The sequence below is a fragment of the Arachis duranensis genome, chromosome 6 (genome assembly GCF_000817695.3).
Source record: "Arachis duranensis cultivar V14167 chromosome 6, aradu.V14167.gnm2.J7QH, whole genome shotgun sequence".
NCBI lineage: Eukaryota > Viridiplantae > Streptophyta > Magnoliopsida > Fabales > Fabaceae > Arachis > Arachis duranensis.
In genome coordinates, this window is record NC_029777.3 from 84,555,629 (window position 1) to 84,574,246 (window position 18,618).

Below are 18,618 nucleotides of genomic sequence, written 5' to 3' on the forward strand. Positions count from 1 at the left end.
ACAAAACAAAAATGACGCGTTTTACAGAATCTAACGTACCATTCAACAGTCCACATTAGCATTTTGTTAAGCTGCGTTTGTTTATGAGAACAAGATAAGACAAGACACTGAAAACAAGATAAAGGATAGAGACACAAAATTTAGTGTTTTTATATTCTATTTGGTGATAAAATAGAACAAATTATGAAAATCTAATTTATTCTTATTTTTTATTAAAAAAATTTGAGAAGAAAATATAATAATAAAAAATATAATTATTAAAAATTAACAAGAATAATAAAAGAAAAAATTAAAAATAGTTGTGTTCTTTGTTAGTGTTTTTGTGTCCTTCCTGTTAGGATGGACATAAAATACACTAATTCAATGTCTCTTGACACAATGTCTCTGTCCATGTCTCATCTCTCAAATATGATTTTATGTTTCAGTGTCCTGTCCCTGTAAACAAACGCAGCCTTAATGTTTGTTCGTCGAAAATTATCTCAGGGACTAACATGAGTCATATTCGCAAAGTTTGGAGACTAAATAGAGACAATTGAAACTTTAGGGACTAAATTGAGATTCACGTGCAAGTTGAGAGACCAAATTGAGTATTATCTCAATATAAAAGTGTTCTATTCTCGCGGTTAGAGATCGAATCTATAAGACTTAATACTCAAATTGACCCCCTAAAATTTGAAGTCAGATTTAATTTGAACCTTAAAATTTCAATGGACTCAAATTGGACCCCAAAATGTATAATCGTAACTCACATTAACCCTTAAACTAATCTCCATTAACAATGTGTTAATTTGGCATATTAACTTTTGATGTAAATTCCTCACCTAAGTTCCATGTGATCAAAATTTATTAGAGCTCTAGAAGCTTTATTGTTGCTACTAAAGCCGCAAAATTTTCAAATTGAACTTGTTATGTATTTATGAGGATGTTGGAGAGCCAATCAAATTTCTAGGAGATCTAGTAAATCTTAGTCACATGAAATCTAGACGAGAAGTCCAAATTTTAGCAAGTTAACATGCAAAATCAATATACTATTTTAGGGATCAATTTGAATTGGATCTCAAATATCAGGTCAAATTTCTCCATTTTGTATAGATTTGTATAAGATTAGGCTTTTTGTTCTGCGTGTGGGCGTAAGACTTGTCTAAAACTTGATCATAAAAATATTTCATTGTCACTGCTATAATTAAATTTTCATGGTAGGGGAAAAAATAGTATAATTGATCATGCACAAATCCTGTCACCATTTCTATCAAGTCCAAAACTCGAGATTAAAAATAAAATAACACACGAGAAGCAACAAATGATTGGTAATCATGCAATAACTAATGGATTCAGTAAAATTACCCAGGGTTACAATTTGGAAAATTAAGGCAACTATCAAAATTATATCTACATGCTCGTTACAATAAACATAGTACCCAACTACTTACACTACTGTCACTGCTCACTAGCTCTAACAAAAAAGAAAAAAAAAAGGTGCATGCTGATTAGTACATTCTTCTTCATACTCATAGTCACCACCAATTGAAGATTCTACATCTAGTTTCACTTCCTACTTCTGTGGAATCTGACTCGCTTCCCATTTCTTCATCTGAGCTTGCGGTCGGAAGGAGTTTGATTCTGTCTGCATGGTCAATTATCCAGTCGGTGAATTCTGGCGATGCTACCAACTCCGATATAGCTTGCCTAGTGGAATCTTGCGTGAACTCATCCCACTCATTCTTTGTGAACTTCTTTCTGTTGCGGGTCTTGTGAAAGGTGGAATAGTAATCCTGCCCAGCTCGCGACCCAGAAGAATGTGGAGTGATACTAGGCGTCGGTGATAATGATACCACACCTGAAACAGATAAGCGGATCCTATAACATAATGTTCCAGAAACTTCACAGGTTTTGACTTACAGGAAAAGTTTATCAGAAAAAACAAGTATTTATTGTAAGCATTGGATCTTATGGCACATTTAACCGGCAAGTTGAGCCATCTTGATCTCCTCTGTTCTTATTACCACTAAATATTTACTTAATCAGTCAATTTAGTTTGATTTCTTTTAACTATTTCCCAGGAGATATTGCTTGATTCGGCAAAGACTTGCAAACAAAAGCAAAAGGAAAAGATTAGGTGAGGGGATTTGATTAAAGCATATGCAGTAAACTTACATCAGAAAAGTTTGAACATAAAACATACCTCTCACGGGAGAGTCGAACAATGGAGATCTCTTAGGGTTTCTCCAAGCTTTCCCTTTAGGGGGCGTCTTGCTAAGGAATTCAGCACGACCATGTCTTTCTCTCGCCCACTGCTTTGAATAGCTATCATTCCTTGACGTTTCATACCTGCATGAAATCATAATGTCATGTTTCATGTCGATAACTTGATGGCAATGTTTTGACATCCAAAGAAGTGGCCCACAACAAAAAAGGAAAAAAAATCTTTGGACATTCAAGCAACCAGAATAAAAAGCAAATATGTTAACAGTGTCCAGTAGAGGAGACTTTACAAGAACAAAATAACTCGCAGAAAAAGCTATACTTACCAGTCATAAACCCACATTATCAAGGAAGAAAGCTTGCAAACAGCACCGCAAGAGACCAATGCTCCTATTGCTAGAGGAAAATCAATAGTGCTCTGACAAAAATGAAAAACATAAATTCAGAATAAACATGTGAAATGAACATTCTCAAATTAATTGTATGCAAGAGTCCAAAATTCTCAGACAACAGTTCAATTTGTATTTTATCCCATTATGCATCTAGCATTATGTAACTGATTTTCAGGAAACAACAATGATAATTTACACAAGGTGATCCCACGGTGACCTAGCACTACTTGTATGGGAAAGTGTTAGATAACAGCAATATTGTTCTTCCCATTATCTATTGAATAAATGCAAACCTGAAAAATGGAGGTGACTCCCATGATGTACATTGCAATTTTCACAAATTGTGCAACCCCAGCATCCACAGTGCCATCTTCTTTTGAAATAACAAATCTCCGAACAATCCAGTAGCCCAAAGCAGCTCCAGCCAAGATGATACCCAGTAGTACAAAAACAGCAACCTGTAGAAGCATTGGCAAAATATGTTACATGAGAATTTAAGATGCGATAGACTAGCCAAGTCCCATAAGGACAGACACACACAGATGGTCAAAAATTTCAGCAAGAGTTATCCAGCATGAAATACAGGGGAAAACTAGCGATGGGGGATGATAATAATTAGACAATAACCAACTAAAAATATATGGGTTTAAAGAAGCCTACAAAAATATATTTCTCGTCTTATGTAAAAAGTAAAAAAAAATAAACAAATAACATATATGGGTTTTAAGAAGCCTCCGAATATGATTAAGAATCTTGGTCCATATAGATGTTGGCCATTAAATATGCATTCCATGACACAACATAAGTATCGCACAACATAAAAATATAGATAGGCGCCAAGCATGTCCAAAAAAGAATTAGATGGATGAAATACTTACTGGATTGTGCATATCTTCACTCAACCCAAAACTCTGAAGTATTGAATTTACAAATAGAGAGAACTGGTGCAAAAGGAATGATCCAGCTCCAAGCTGAAACAGCACATTGCAATCAATTAGAAGAATAATATAATAATTACATGAAACATGAAGAGACTAAGACTCAAGTTAACAAAGGCCAAAATTAAATCAAACTCACCACAGATCCATATATGGTAAGGTAGAAGATATTTTTTCTTCCAGTTGGCAATAATTTCATGCCCTAGATCACAATTAGGAGAGAAAAAGGTCAGTCGACATGTTAAACAAACCAAGGCAAAAATAGAATAAATAAAACAAAATGCAATCCATATATATAATGAAAATACTTGGTTTACCTGGAAAAGAATGATTATAACAACAAGAAAGATCCCTATAGCCATTGAAGTGCTATAATAAAATGGAACCCAGCTACTAATAATTGGAGCCAACCACAGCAGTGCCAACCCCAGCACAAGAAAAATGAGGCGCCACTGCTGAAAATCTGCAAAATTTTTAATAACACACATATAAGCACCAGTTTTTACAAAACTTGACAAAACACAATAATATAATCTTATTCTTTTCTTATGAGATGGAAGAACCATACCTTCTTCAAGAGCAACTGTAACAGAACCTGAAACTTGACCATTAATCCCCACATCAATGTACTTGGTGTCATAAGGTGACATAACAGAATTCCATATCCCCTTTTGGATCCTCTTCCACTCATCCTTTTGACACTGGCACAATCCAAGAGAATTATTCCTGAACATAGTTTGCAAATTAGTAAAAACACTCTTCATATAGCGTTTTGCAAGAAGTTGAAACGAGATGCATGTTTGCGTGGGTGTGTGCACCTAAGAAGTGAGATGTTTGTAACACTAAATTAATAAGAAAAGTACTACGATGATTGATGAATAATCAAAGTTATGCACATACCTGTGAAAACAAACCTGAATTTTGCTATGTAACCTCTCCGGGATTGCAGCAGAGGGGGCCACAGAAACATGGAATGAACTGGCATAGCTACCAAGTTTAAACCTTGAGATACCAGAAACTTGAACACGTTCGCATCGAAAAGTGTCTTTAGCCCCATGAGCAGCCGAATGCCCCAAAAGTGGGGCAGGGGTGATATCCAGAATCGGCTTTTCAATATCAATACCTGCAGTTGTAAAGCATTCAGATTATTATCAAATACAACAATGATGGATTAAAAATAGAAAAACAGAACAGAACAATTAGAAGACTAATGATACTATAAAATAAAGTGACCATTTCACTATAACACAATCACAATATAAAAAAAGGGGAGTGATTCTAGTTATTGTCTCAGGAAACAAGAACACAGCTCCCTAAGATTTTTCTGGAAACCCATCAACAAAAGCACCTTTGGACTAAAACAACTATATATTGCGATATCTTGAGTACGTAGTATAGTAATGGCATTTTCTCTTTTCCCAAAACCAAAAAAGAGGACTCTACCCTGTGAAACAATAGAAGTTCAGTTGCAATCAAATTTCCCCAACATAGCTACGATGATCAATGAGACTCAACACTTGACTAACCCAAACTCCACTATATCCAATCAAAGACACAGACCAAGACACGTCAATAACACCTAACCCAAAATTCATTTTCCCCTCGGGCAAGTAGAAAACCGCCCAAAAATAAGTTATGTTTCAAATTAAGAAAAACCCTAAACTCAGATACTCATTAAAAAAAATAAAAAAAGAGAAAGCTTCAATTAAATATGCTTAGAAGTTTGAACCCATTGCATTGGTGACCAGTGAAGTATGTGTGGGGTTCCCAGCGAAAACCAAAGTAGGAACAACTGAAAAGCGAGTACACCAAGTAAACAGAAAATCGAAGAATGGGAACAGAGTAATAAATAAAAAAACATATAGGAAGAAGAGGTAGAAGAAGAAGAAGAAGGGACCTGAGAGTGTAGATGGATTATGGTGATCTGGGTCGGCAAGTGAGGAAATGAAGAGCAACAGGAAGAGGAGGGTGGTTGTTACGGTGGCGGCCGCCGTGGAGAACCACCCCATGATGGCAAAAGCAAAGGAGAATTAGACCCGCGCTCTTTTTGTGCCTTGAAAATTGAAAAGCTTGAATTTTGATTAAAGACAAAGGAAGGACTGAAGGAGTGGTAGTAATAATAGTCTGGTTGCGCTACTGTGGCAGTGGCTTATTTATATTTCTATTTTTTGGGGATTTGATTTGCACCGCGTCGCGTTTGTTTAAGGCAACGATTTTTATTTTTTATTTTTCCCTTTTACGCGGGTAATGGATTTTGGAATGGGATGAAAAGTTAGGGTGTCCGGAACTTGGGATACATGTTAAGTAGAAAATAATTTTTGTAAATAATGTTAATAATGGGGTTTTAAAATTGATCAAATAAAATAAAAATATATTTTATTTTTAAATTATTTTTAAATTTTAACATTAGAATAATTATTTACACACTTAGTGAATTGAACATCTAGTTATTATTAACTGTGTATGAGTAAACCAAATCAAAATTAATAATCACCAAACAACTAAAAATCAACATAATCATCTGTATATTTATTGAATTGAACATTCAATATATCCATTATTCACATTGTTTAGTATTTTTATTGTCTACTTATACTTTTCTATAATTTATTTACAACCATTTGAGGGTGAAACACGATGAAAAAGATAATAATGACGTCGGAAGAGATAAGGAAAAAAGTATGGAAGGATATATATCAAGTGACAAGGAAGATACTTCTCAAGAAGTGATTTAAAGAAACCATCGAAAGTCTTTTTCAAAGACAAGATTGTAGGTGCAACGAAGGCTAAGACTTTTGCCCTAGCAAGAACATTGTCTAGAGATGGTATTACAGTATTGAAAGGCAAGAAAGGTGATTCTCAGCCACTTAGTGTAACATTCACGAAAGAGGCAAAAAATTTTCTTGCAGAACCATACAGATCAAAATCTTGGATAAGCATTATAGTTATGCTACTCTCTCTCTCTCATAAACTTAGAATAATTTGCACATTAAAGGCGGTTTTGATCTGTTGGACGTGGGATTTGGATACTTTCTGGTGAAATTTGATGTTGCTGAGGATCGATATAAGGTCATGCTTGGAGTTCCTTGGTTGATCGAGGAACATTATGTGGCAATGAAATCATGGGATGAGGAGTTCAAACTGTGTGGACAATTTTTTGGATCAACACTGATGTGGATTAGGGTTTCAAGACTTCTAATTTAGTGCTACTAGGAGCAGGCAATGCTTCGTATTGCAGCTGTAATAGGGAACCCGATCAAAGTGGATTTAGCTACTAAATTGGCACAGAGAGGTAAATACCCCACGTTTGTGTTGAAATTAACCTAACCAGTCATAAAAAGATTATTGTGAAAAGCGTTACTCATGATGTGGAATATAAAAGTCTTAATCTTATTTGTGATTCTTATGCATGATATGGTCATGATAAATTAATGTGCAAGGAGTTATGATGCTTGGTGGTGATATAGGTGACGGTAAGGTCATCTAAGCATACAGCCGCCGGGGAACTCAAGTCCTAAAATTCAAAAACAAGTTGAAATGAAAACTTGTGATTTAGGCAAAATTTCAAGAACAAATCATGGAACCGATTCTAGTGCAAAATCAGCGGCCGATCGTTTGCATGAAATTCATGTAGACTTGCCATGCAAAGGAGATGAGGAAGGATGGCAGCAAATAAACCATAAGGATAACTTCAAATTGTTATAGAAGCCCAATTTTAAGGCCTGAGTCAAAAGTCAAAGCAAACATTCTAAAGTATTGGGTCAAAAGCCTAAGTATCACTGATGACTAGGTGCTCGATGATGCAGTATTGCTGAACTTCCAAAAAAATTCTGTTTTGCTTAAAACTAGGTCGTCACAACTCGTGCCTCTTTCAATGAAGTTTTGAATAAGATTAGGGAAAGGCTGACCAGCTGGATACTTAACAGGGCTGGATGACTTTGCTTGGTTAACTTAGTAATAACTACTATTCCTACATACCACATGTAAGTTTTTCTCTTCCCAAAAGGAATAACAGACAAATTAGAAGCTATGATGAGGAATTTTCTTTGGAAAGAGTAGTTAAATGGTACAGGGTTAAATCCGATTTGTTGAAAAGTTTTGATCACTCTAAAGAAGTATGGAGATTTGGAGATTAGAGATCCTTATTCTACTAATATTACTTTACTTGGGAAATTAATGTGGCAATTTTTTCATCAATCGGATAAGTTATGAGTACAATTGATGGTTGCCAAATACCAATCTTCTCATGATGATAGTTTTGATTTCTCAATGGGTAAGGGCTTTCATGTTTGGAATAGCTTGTGAAAAGCTTTAGGTGTTTTGAGGAAGGGTTTTGCTTGGTGTATAGGTGATCTTAATCAGAATTTCTGGTTTGCTAAGTGGAGGAAATAAGGGCCGCTATCTAATACGATGGACTATATTCACATTTTTAATTCTAACCTCTATATTTCGAACATTTGGTCACATGGTAAGTGGCACTTTGAGAACATATATTTACCCTTTAACTCATAATTTGAAAGTCAACATGCTTTCTTCCAATTCGAATGCTCAAGCGGGTTTGGAATCAAGTTGGTATTGGTTTGGGTCAACTTTGAAGATTTGTAATACGAGTAATGGCTATTTGTGGTTGAGCGAGAAAAAGTTCGGCTAGGGCCTGAAAGGAGAGGAAAAATTGGCTTTGAGTTTGGTGTCAACTTATTCTGGAAAATTATAAATTCTTGGCTTGGCTATGTCTTAGAGATGCTCTGCCCATTACAGTTTTTAGATTCAAGAAAAGTATGCCAAATTTAGATAGGTGCCTAAGGTACCTTGCCTCCCAAGAATCAGTATTACTTTGCATTTAGGATTATCCAAAAGCTCAATTAGTTTGGTAGAATTTAAAGATTACTCAACACCCCTTGAATTTGATTGATTGGTTCTTTAAGCATAGTAAAGAACACCCATTTAGATTCTTTTTGGGGATTTGGTGAATTTGGCGAGTGAGGAATATGATATTTTTAAAGTAGACGAACCTTGATCCTGTGAGAAAGTGACAGGTATAGCTTTAGCTTCAGAGAAGGAACTTATGCATATTCGTTACAAAAAAGGTCAAAAATTGTCGAAATTACCGACAAATTCTCAAAAAAAAATCCGATGGTATAAACGTCATTGGTAATGACTTATCAACGAATCTTTGGTTACCGACACTAATTACTGTCAAAATTTTTTGATGGTAAGTGTTTGCAAGACAACCAACTTGCGGTGACGTTACTGTCAAATATTTTCTGTAATGTTGGCGCCCTTTTTAATGTTTTCCCGCCTTAACTACCATCGGAAATTTCAATTGGAAATTCTGATAGTAATATTATTTAATAAAAATATTTAAAAAAATTAAAATAAGCCATCGAATTGATTCCATGCAAAATCCAACGGTAATATTTTTTAATAAAAAATTTTATTTAGTTTTTTTAACTATGATTATCATAATTATAACCTGATTAAAACTAGTTAAAAATTAATAAAAAACAATATAATAATGTAATCTCGTCACTGAAATAACAAATAATGATGTGTAACTATACAAAATAAAACACTAGACCTTGCAGGTCCCATAATCATTGTGGTCCTCCTCCTTCTGATGGTCCCACTACTGGGTCCTAAAGTCGAATGCACAGTGGATGTAGAGGGTGACTGAGTAGTCGTCGGGGGATGAGTCACCTGCCCTCTACCCCGACCATTAGGGCAACTCTTAGCATTATGTTTCCTGGTCACGTCTACTTAAAACAAATAATTAAAATAGTTAAAAACATCATAATCCAAATTCAATATATAATATAGAGAATGATTACCACGCATATAAATCTAGCATATGACATGCAATATAATATTTGATCTAAATCGAACATATAACATAACACAATTGAACATAAGTTTACCCTCATTCAGATTCCTCTTTTTCTTCTTCTTCATCCCCAATAACCCCTTGTTTCATTATCCTCTTTGAATTTTACTTTTTGATCATCGAATTATTCTTCTTCGTCGTCCTCATCATGCCCTTCTTCTTCTTTGACGTCCTCTTCTTCTGGTAGATGAATGTCATTATCAACCCTAAGATTAATGATTTCATCAACCATAAAAGGTGACATTATGGTGATAGGATTGTTGATGTCAACCACTAACCTAGAAGGAATCAGGTCATCAACTTGGTAAGGTTGTTGGTCTTCCGTCCAAACTCGGTACGACCTCTTAGTTTAGTCTTAATTATTACCGCCCAACTAGACTTACACTTTCTGGGTAAGACAAATAGTATACTTGTCGTGCATTTTGGGGGGTAAAATGAAAGGGTCATAATGTCTATATTTCTTGGACATATTCACTTCAGCGATATTGTAATCTTTATCCTTCCATGTTCTGTATTGCAAACTTAGATCAAATCACTCACATTTAAACACAAATATTGCGTATATAGTGAAACAAAAATATTGTGGTTGAATTATATTGTGAAACATACCAAATCAATCTGAATGACCACTACTTATGTCTTCGCGGACCCAAACCCCAGTGTTATCTATTTTCTTACCCACTAACCATTTAAAAGAATGAAATCGATAACCATTGACGTTGTAAATTGGATAGCTCATCCCCTGGCCCCAACTAAGTGTGACAAGTTTAGCATCTGTTGTGTCATACAGATTCGACTAAATGTATTCCTTGAACTAAGGTGGAAACTTATCGAGTGAAGAATCAGGATTTGTTTTTTAAAATAACCTATGTTAAAGGAGTATTACACAATGATTAATTACCTAAATAAATTACACTAATCCTTGAAACATATAACAATTTATGTTAATAAGTTAGCATACTTACCTTACATATAGTGAAATTTGATCATATTTTAGCAATACATGCAGATGTGCAACCTCGACTTCCTTCTAATTTAACTAGTGTTCACTTCCTGCGCCCAGTGCATTTCCTTCTTAATCAAAGATCGAGTATTTTGGTCCACTGAATGAGGATTCTCCTCTATCATCATTCCTACCAATTCTAGTCATCCGGATTTTAACATGTGGCTAAAAATAGAAAGAATAAAATGCTAAAGTCTCTTCAGAAAGAAATGTTCTATTTTTCACAGTTCACTTGAGTGACCTTATCAATTTTTCAAAGGGATATATCCATCTAAATTGGACTAGCCTGCACATTTTTGCTTCATAAGGCAGGTAAATTAGTAAGTGTTCCATAACATTGAAAAAACTAGGGAAAAATATTCCCTTTAGCTTACACAATATCAGAGGGATGTTCTTTTCCATCAATAAAAGATCGTCAACTCTTAGTTTCATAGCACACAACTCCCTAAAAAACTCACTTATCTTTGTGAGAGATTTTTAGATATTACTAGGAAGTTCTCTAAAGGCAACAAGAAGCAACGACTCCAAAAAAATATGGCAGTCATGACTCTTCAACCCAGCAAGCTTGCCTTGAAAGACATTTGCACATCTCCCCAAGTTAACGACAAAATAATCCAGAAATCTAATACCTTAATCCACATACAAATATTCTGTCTTTGTTCCTTTGTTAAAGCATACACATGCTTTGGCTTAAATCACCATTCGTTATCAAGTCTCTTTAAGTTTAAATAAGGTTGCTTGCAAATTTCTCCCAAGTCTAACCTAACATTATCATTATCCTTGTTTCGATCATCATTCATGATCGTGTGCATGATGTTATCAAACATTTTTTTCAATATGTATCACATCTAGGAAATGGCAAACTAAGTTATCCTTCCAGTAATGAAGTTCCTAAAAAATACTTTGCTTCGTCCAGTTATGCTCTTTCTCGTGGCCTTGAGTTTGAAAACCCCTTCCATTATCAATGGTTCTTGGGACACGACATTCTGCCTTGAGTAGACTAACCTGAAAATATCCTATATGTAGGAAAGTCATTGATGGTCATCAATGCAGCATGTGTTCGAAAGTTTATTTTAGTTGAAATATTGTACGTTTCTACTCCAACATTCAACAATTCATTCAGCTCATCAACCAAGCTAAGGGTTGTAGGAAAACATATATTTTGGCTTTAGGGTTGCTTAGACCAAGAATGATACAAAATAGGAATATGTATGGATCTTTCATGCATATTTTGCGAGGTAGATCATAAGGAGTCACTACAATAGGCCAACAGGAATACGGGTTACCAAAGTTAGAGTTCAGTACGAATCCATCAGAACACAATGCTAATCTTACATTTTGAGGCTCGCTGGCAAAGAGAGGGTGAACTCGATCAAAGTGTGTCCAAACTTCTCCGTGTGCTGGATACATCATAAAAATCATCATCTCTCTTATTGTTATAATAACTTATCATATGAGGTGCCAAACTCATGGACGCATACAATCTTTTTAGCCAAGGGATTAGGGATAAGTAGTGCATTTTTTTAGTAGATTTACCAATCGTCTCCGTTTCTACTAGATACCTAGGTTGACTCGCAAACTTTGGAAGTCATGAGTTCTGTATCCACTCGTAATAAAGCATGCAACCTTTTATGCAGCAATAAATTTTCACCTTATTTTAGTCCTAGCTTTGACGTTGGTTTCTTTGCCTCATAATGGTTACGGGGGGATCCCAATAGTTCCGACTGGTATTAGTTTGTTACAAAGGGTAGTCCATTTATTAAATGACTCCTGAGTGTGGTTTGACTCGAACGTAATACTCATCATTTGGGCATAGGCAGGCAATTTAGAATGAACACAACCGTCAAACATTGATTACGCGACGGACTCTAACATATGATAAAATCTAGTCGCATTTGGGTTAGAAGCTTCCTCGACACTTTTCATAGCTTGAAGAGAGACAGAGAGAAATATATATATATATATATAGAGAGAGAGAGAGAGAGAGAACTCGCGGACAAATGGGTGCAGTGATGGTGGCCACGACAGATGTCACTGACAGCGACAATGAAAGCTGGTGATGGTGAGAAAAGAAAGAGAAGAGAGAAGAGAGGAGATAGGGGGAAGATTCAAAAATGAAGGTGAGAATTCAAATTTAATTAGGTTCACCGTCAAAGTTTTTGTTAATATGAACATCCAAAACCAAAACTAAACTAACCCTTAGAGTTCCTATAACACCCCCATTAATGAGTAGAGTTGTTACACTAGTATTTTGTGCGTATAGCTACCTTTGAAGGAAACAAGGTACGATAGAGTTAAAGTGCACTAGAACCCTCGGTCAAACTTACATATTTAAGGCTAGAGTGACCATAAAAATGTAAAAATTAAGCTGAGGCCATGGTTCTACAGAGGATGAATGAACCTAATCTGGGGTGGAACCCTGAAAGTAAATAAGAAAATAAAGTTAAGGTTCAATGAAAGATATTCAAAAAATAACAGAATAGGTTATGGTGTGCGGCAAGGTATAACCCACTTGCAAGTAGTAACTAGAGTTTCAGCATAGCCTCACGCAGAGGATGACGAGACACCCGAAGGAGGCAGAGACCGGCAACCAGAAACATAGCGTGGAGGAAGGATAATGGAGACAGGCAGCGCAAAAGGAATGCAAAAGGAGAAACAGAGGATTACAAGTGAGGGTAATTATTGGAGAGGCAGCGACATTTGAGGGAGGAGCAACGATTGAGGGCTTGCGAGAGACAGTGAACACGGCGGAGGGTTTGCAAGAGAGAGAGAGTGAGCGCTGAGATGGATGGAGCGTCGATGGAGGGAGCGCCGAAGGAGGGGTTGTGAGAAAGGGTTGCGCGATGAACTCTGTGTTTAGCGATGAAGAGGGTTAGAGGCATTGGATGCGCAGTGAAGAAGTTTGGAAGTGTGACGAAGAGGGTTTGGAAAATAAAGCCCTGTGTTAGGGTTTCGTCAGTAGCTAGTTTAATGAATAGAGAAGAGTGAATAATAGTAAAGTGTTTTTCTCAATATTTTAACATAACTCTATTGGCACGCTTTAACAACATCACCGTAATGTAACTCTATTGGCATGTTTTAAAAGCGTGCCTGTTGCTCTCTATGACCACATTTAATAAGTGTGACATCAAAAAGCATGGCCAAATCTCTAATATATCACTGCCCTCATAAAAGCGTGGCCGTTGACCTTTTTAGGCCATGCTTTTGAAGCGTGATAAGAAAAAGTGTGGCCAAATTCTAAGTTGTTGATTTTAGACTAACTTGATTGAACTTGGTTAACAAAAATACTTGGATGTAAAACATTATTCGTTTCTTAATTAACCAATATGAGTAGAAATTTTACATCCTTATCTTACCTCTGTAAGAAAATCGAGTGCCAATAGAATTACGTTACGATGATGTTTTTAAAATTCTGTCGACATGTGCTTCAAAAGTGTGGCTTAAAGATATGATTAGTTGAGATAAGAAATAATAGTATTTATCTATTAATTAATATTCTTCATTTTAAAATTATATAATACTTTTTAATTTTATCTCTTAAATAATCTTGCTTGTAACAACTATTTTGGATTAAAAAATATTTTATGCCATAAAAATCATAACAAATAAATTTTCTAATTAAATGAGAGATAATTAATATTTGAAAATTATAATTAGTAGTAGAACAATTGTTTAAAAGCATAGAAGTTAGTTTTGATATATTAAAATATGTATATTTTTTTGCATAGTCATTTAATTACATTTATTCTTTTAGATAATTATTTACATAATGAAGGTAAAAGGTAGGTTTTTTAATTACAATACATAATTAAATAGATGCATAAAATCTTTAATCTGACAATATATCAAAATTAAATTAAAAAACAGATAAAAAATTTTAATTATTTTAAAAAGAAAGAAAGAAAAATTATTGTAAATTAAGTTTATGTTATTTTATATAAATATACTTTTCGTATACAAGTTTAGTTTTTTTTTATATTTTTATATAATTCTAGTTTCAAATTATAAATACTAGTGTATCAATATGTACTAACGCGCTAATTAATTTAGTCTTTTATTATCAATACGTTATCTATAATTTAATTAAAATATTTTAAGTTTAACTTTTAGAAATAAAAAATATTTTTTATAAATTATATATGATAAATAGTATTTTAAGAATAAAAGTGTTTATAACTCTTTTTAATTTTCATATTTTAATTATATTTTTAGTATAATTAATAATGTTCAACAAAATTTATTTTAGGAAAAAAGACAAATTAGTCCCTGAGCTTTTATTTCATGGACAAATTCGTCCCTACAGATCTTAAAATACAAAAATGCCCTACTATTCAAAGCGCATGACGGATCGATCCTTCGGAGACAGGTGATGTGGTAATTAGTTGGCGTTGTATTTGTCTATGTGGCGAGGCGGGATGGTTGAAGAAGGTTTATGTGTCCATTGGGAAAAAAGTCTTGGACAAATAGGTCCCTGTGGCTTAAAACGGCAACGTTTGAGAACATTGCGTTTAAACGTAATTCCAAAGAAGCCCATATAAATCTCACACAATTACTTGATACCCTAGCACACATATGTATGATCTTTTCCCTCAAAAAAGAAAAACAATATTTGATCTTCTCCGGTTCTTCATTTTTTGTTAAGGTTGCATCAGTGAAGCTTCGTTGGTGGAGTTAACTGTGTCGTCTATACCGGTAAGTACCTTTATAATGAAAGTCATTGGGTTTGTGCTTTCAAACTTTATTTGCTATGCATGTCGTGGGTTATGGTTTCTGTGTAATGTAGTTAGTGAGGGACATGGAAGATGGGTTGTTTGGGTTTTAGGGCTTAGGTATTTCTCTGATTTGCTAATGCTTAGTGCTGATCATGGTAGACAAGTTTGGTAAAGTGGTCCATATCTGAGTATTTTCTGCCGAACAATGTTGCAGATGGACGATATTTTTGTGGTTCCTATTTTTTTATCACGGGGGGCTATTTTTCAAGGGTCCCTACTAGTGAGTTAGTTTACCTACATGGTAAAGTTGAGAGGTTCCCACTGATGGACTTGGATTTTGTAAATTTCGGTGATTTGATAACATTGTTCAGAGGACTAAGATATCAAACTTACAAGGAGGCATACTGGTATGATCCAAAGAGTAAGGATATAGAGTCATGGCCGCATGTATTGAGGGGAGATGCAGGAATCATCCATATGCGTCAAGCTAAGATGAAAAACAAATACACTGATGAATTCTATGTATTTTTTATCACCCTATTGATGACCCAAAGCTTGCAGATGGTGCTGGTAAGGAAAATGATGAGGTAGTGAAAGATGTCGTTCGTGTTGAAATGGAGGAATTGGATCCGTCGTTGACTGAGCATGATAGTTACGAGAGTGCAGAGGATGAATTGTATGCATCTCCACCTCCCGATTATGAAAGAAACAGTGATAGTGGGGAATATGGTGTCAGTAGGACTATATCTGGCAAAGGAAAGAGGAAACAAGTGCCTGGTTCCTCTAAGAGAACCAATCAGCCCAAGAAGCAACCCAAAAAACAAGCAAGACGTGTGTCTTAGAGAATAAGGTCTAATGCAAGAAAGAGTGGGCTTGCGTCTGAGCCCGAGACAGGTAGGCCTGCAAGACAGTCCAATAGGTCTAATCCTGCAAGGGAGCCCAATAGAACTAGAGGGGCAAGGCCAGTACTAGTGGACTATATCCGTGATATAGACACAGATGATGATGATATTGTATGGGAGTATGAGTCTGAGGAGCTGCATACACCCATTTCTTCTGAGGATGAGGGAAGCAAACATCGTTGGCCTGAGTTCAATGACCAATATAGTTTCGGAGAAGGAAGATTGAAGCTTGGAACAAGATTTTCTACAGTTGAGAGGTTCAAAGAGGTTGTGAGGATACCTTTATTGTTGAAGGCAGGGAGTTGATTTGGATCAAGAATGAGAGAGAAAAAGTTAGGGTTGGGTGCAAGGATGAAGAGTGTCCTTGGATTTTCCACTTATCTTACAATAGGCAATTACAATGCTTCCAAGTCAAGACTTATAGAAATGAGCACACTTGTGCCAGGGACCTTGAAAGTAATATAGCTGATCAACACTGGATCAACATGAAGGTGGAGAAAAGGATGCTAACACACCCGCATATGACCACTCATGAAACTATTGATTTTCTGAGAGAAGACTTTGACCTTACTGCACATTCAAAGATGGTGTATAGAGCTGTGAAGGAGGCAAGAGAGAGGATGATGGATAATGAAAGGGAACAGTACGAAAAATTGCAAGACTACTTATTGGAGATACAAAGAAGTAATCATGTGTCTTCTTCATTGCTAGACCTAACTCCTCAACCTCAAGCACCCCCTACATTTGACAAGTTGTATGTTTGTTTCGAGGCCTGCAAGCTGGAATTTAAAAGTGGCTGCAAAACATTGATCTACCTAGATGGAGCATTTCTTAAAACCTACCATGGGGGGCAACTACTTTCGGCCATTGCACAAGATGCTAACAACCAGTTCTACGTAGTTGCATATGTAGTTGCAAGATATGAAAACAAAGAATCATGGAGGTGGTTCCTAACACTATTGCAAGAGGATATTGGTGATGTGAACAACCACGGTTGGAATTTTATGTCGGACCAACATAAGGTTAGTTCCCTTTTTGTCAATCCTTATTTGTTGTGTTAGTGATTTAGTAGATTAAATTTGTTTGTAAACTTGGATTAATTCATTCATTGTTATTAGGGCCTGCTACCTGCACTGAAAGAGGTAATGCCTAATGCACATGTCAGAAATTGTGTCATGCATATGTGATGAGCGGATAATTTATACGCTTTTTGGCATTATTTTTAGGTAATTCTTAGTAGGATCTAGCTACTTTTTGAGATGTTTTTATTAGTTTTTATGCAAAATTTATATTTCTGGACCTTACTATGAGTTTTTTGTGTTTTTCTATGATTTCAGATATTTTCTGGCTGAAATTGAGGGACCTGAACAAAAATCGGATTCAGAGGATGACAAAGGACTGCTGATGATGTTGGATTCTGACCTCCCTGCACTCAAAGTGGATTTTATGGAGCTACAGAACTTCAAATGGTGCGTACTTGATTGCGTTGGAAAGTAGACATCCAGAGATTTCCAGCAATATATAATAGTCTATACTTTGCTCGAGTTTTGACGACGCAAACTAGCGTTTAAACGCCCCTTCTCTGCCCTATTCTGAAGTCAAAACACCAGAACTGGCATAAAAGTTGGAGTTAAACGCCCAAACTGGCACCAAAACTGGCATTTAACTCCAAGAGAGGTCTCTACACATGTAAAGCTCAATGCTCAGCCCAAGAACATACCAAGTGGGCCCGGAAGTGGATTTCTGCATCATTTACCTATTTCTGTAAACCCTAGTAGCTAGTTTCATTATAAATAGGACCTTTTACTATTGTATTTTCATCTTTGGATCATCTTTTGATCTCTTGATCACATTTTGGGGGCTGGCCTCAAGGCCATGCCTGGACCATTATCACTTATGTATTTTTAACGGTGGAGTTTCTACACACCATAGATTAAGGTGTGGAGCTCTGCTGTTCCTCGAGTATTAATGCAAAGTACCATTGTTCTTCTATTCAAATTCATGCTTATTCTTGTTCTAAGATATTCACTTGCACTTCAACCTGATGAATGTGATGATCCGTGACACTCATCATCATTCTCACCTATGAACGCGTGACTGACAACTACTTCCGTTCTACTTAAGATTGAGCGTGTATCTCTTAGCCTCCATTCTGAAAGATCGGAGTCTTCGTGGTATAAGCTAGAATTATTGGTGGTCATTCCTGAGATCCGGAAAGTCTAAACCTTGTCTGTGGTATTTTGAGTAGGATCTGGGAAGGGATGACTCTAAAGAGCTTCAAACTCGCGAGTGTTGGGCGTAGTGACAGACGCAAAAGAATCACTGGATTCTATTCCAACACGATCGAGAACCGACAGATGATTAGTCGTGCAATGACAGCGCATTTGGACCATTTTCACTGAGAGGACGGGAGGTAGCCATTGACGCTGGTGAAACCCGAACATACAGCTTGCCATAGAAAGGAGTATGAAGGATTGGATGAAGGCAGTAGGAAAGTAGAGATTCAAAAGGAGCAAAGCATCTCCATACACTTATCTGAAATTCTCACCAATGAATTACACAAGTATATCTATCTTTATTTTATGTGT

The 18,618-nt window shown here is 35.8% G+C and overlaps 1 protein-coding gene across 1 annotated transcript; it reads right to left on the bottom strand.

Moving 5' to 3' along the window:
- Positions 1-1,292: 1,292 nt before the first annotated feature.
- Positions 1,293-5,645, bottom strand: LOC107494352 (uncharacterized). Its single transcript, XM_016115407.3, has 10 exons — positions 5,430-5,645; positions 4,433-4,655; positions 4,101-4,258; positions 3,850-3,995; positions 3,672-3,734; positions 3,473-3,565; positions 2,888-3,052; positions 2,529-2,620; positions 2,183-2,328; positions 1,293-1,837 (listed from the first exon to the last, which is right to left on the bottom strand). The coding sequence occupies exons 1-10, from the start codon at positions 5,539-5,541 to the stop codon at positions 1,515-1,517; spliced, it is 1,521 nt and encodes a 506-aa protein (XP_015970893.1). The 5' UTR covers positions 5,542-5,645; the 3' UTR covers positions 1,293-1,514.
- Positions 5,646-18,618: the final 12,973 nt, after the last annotated feature.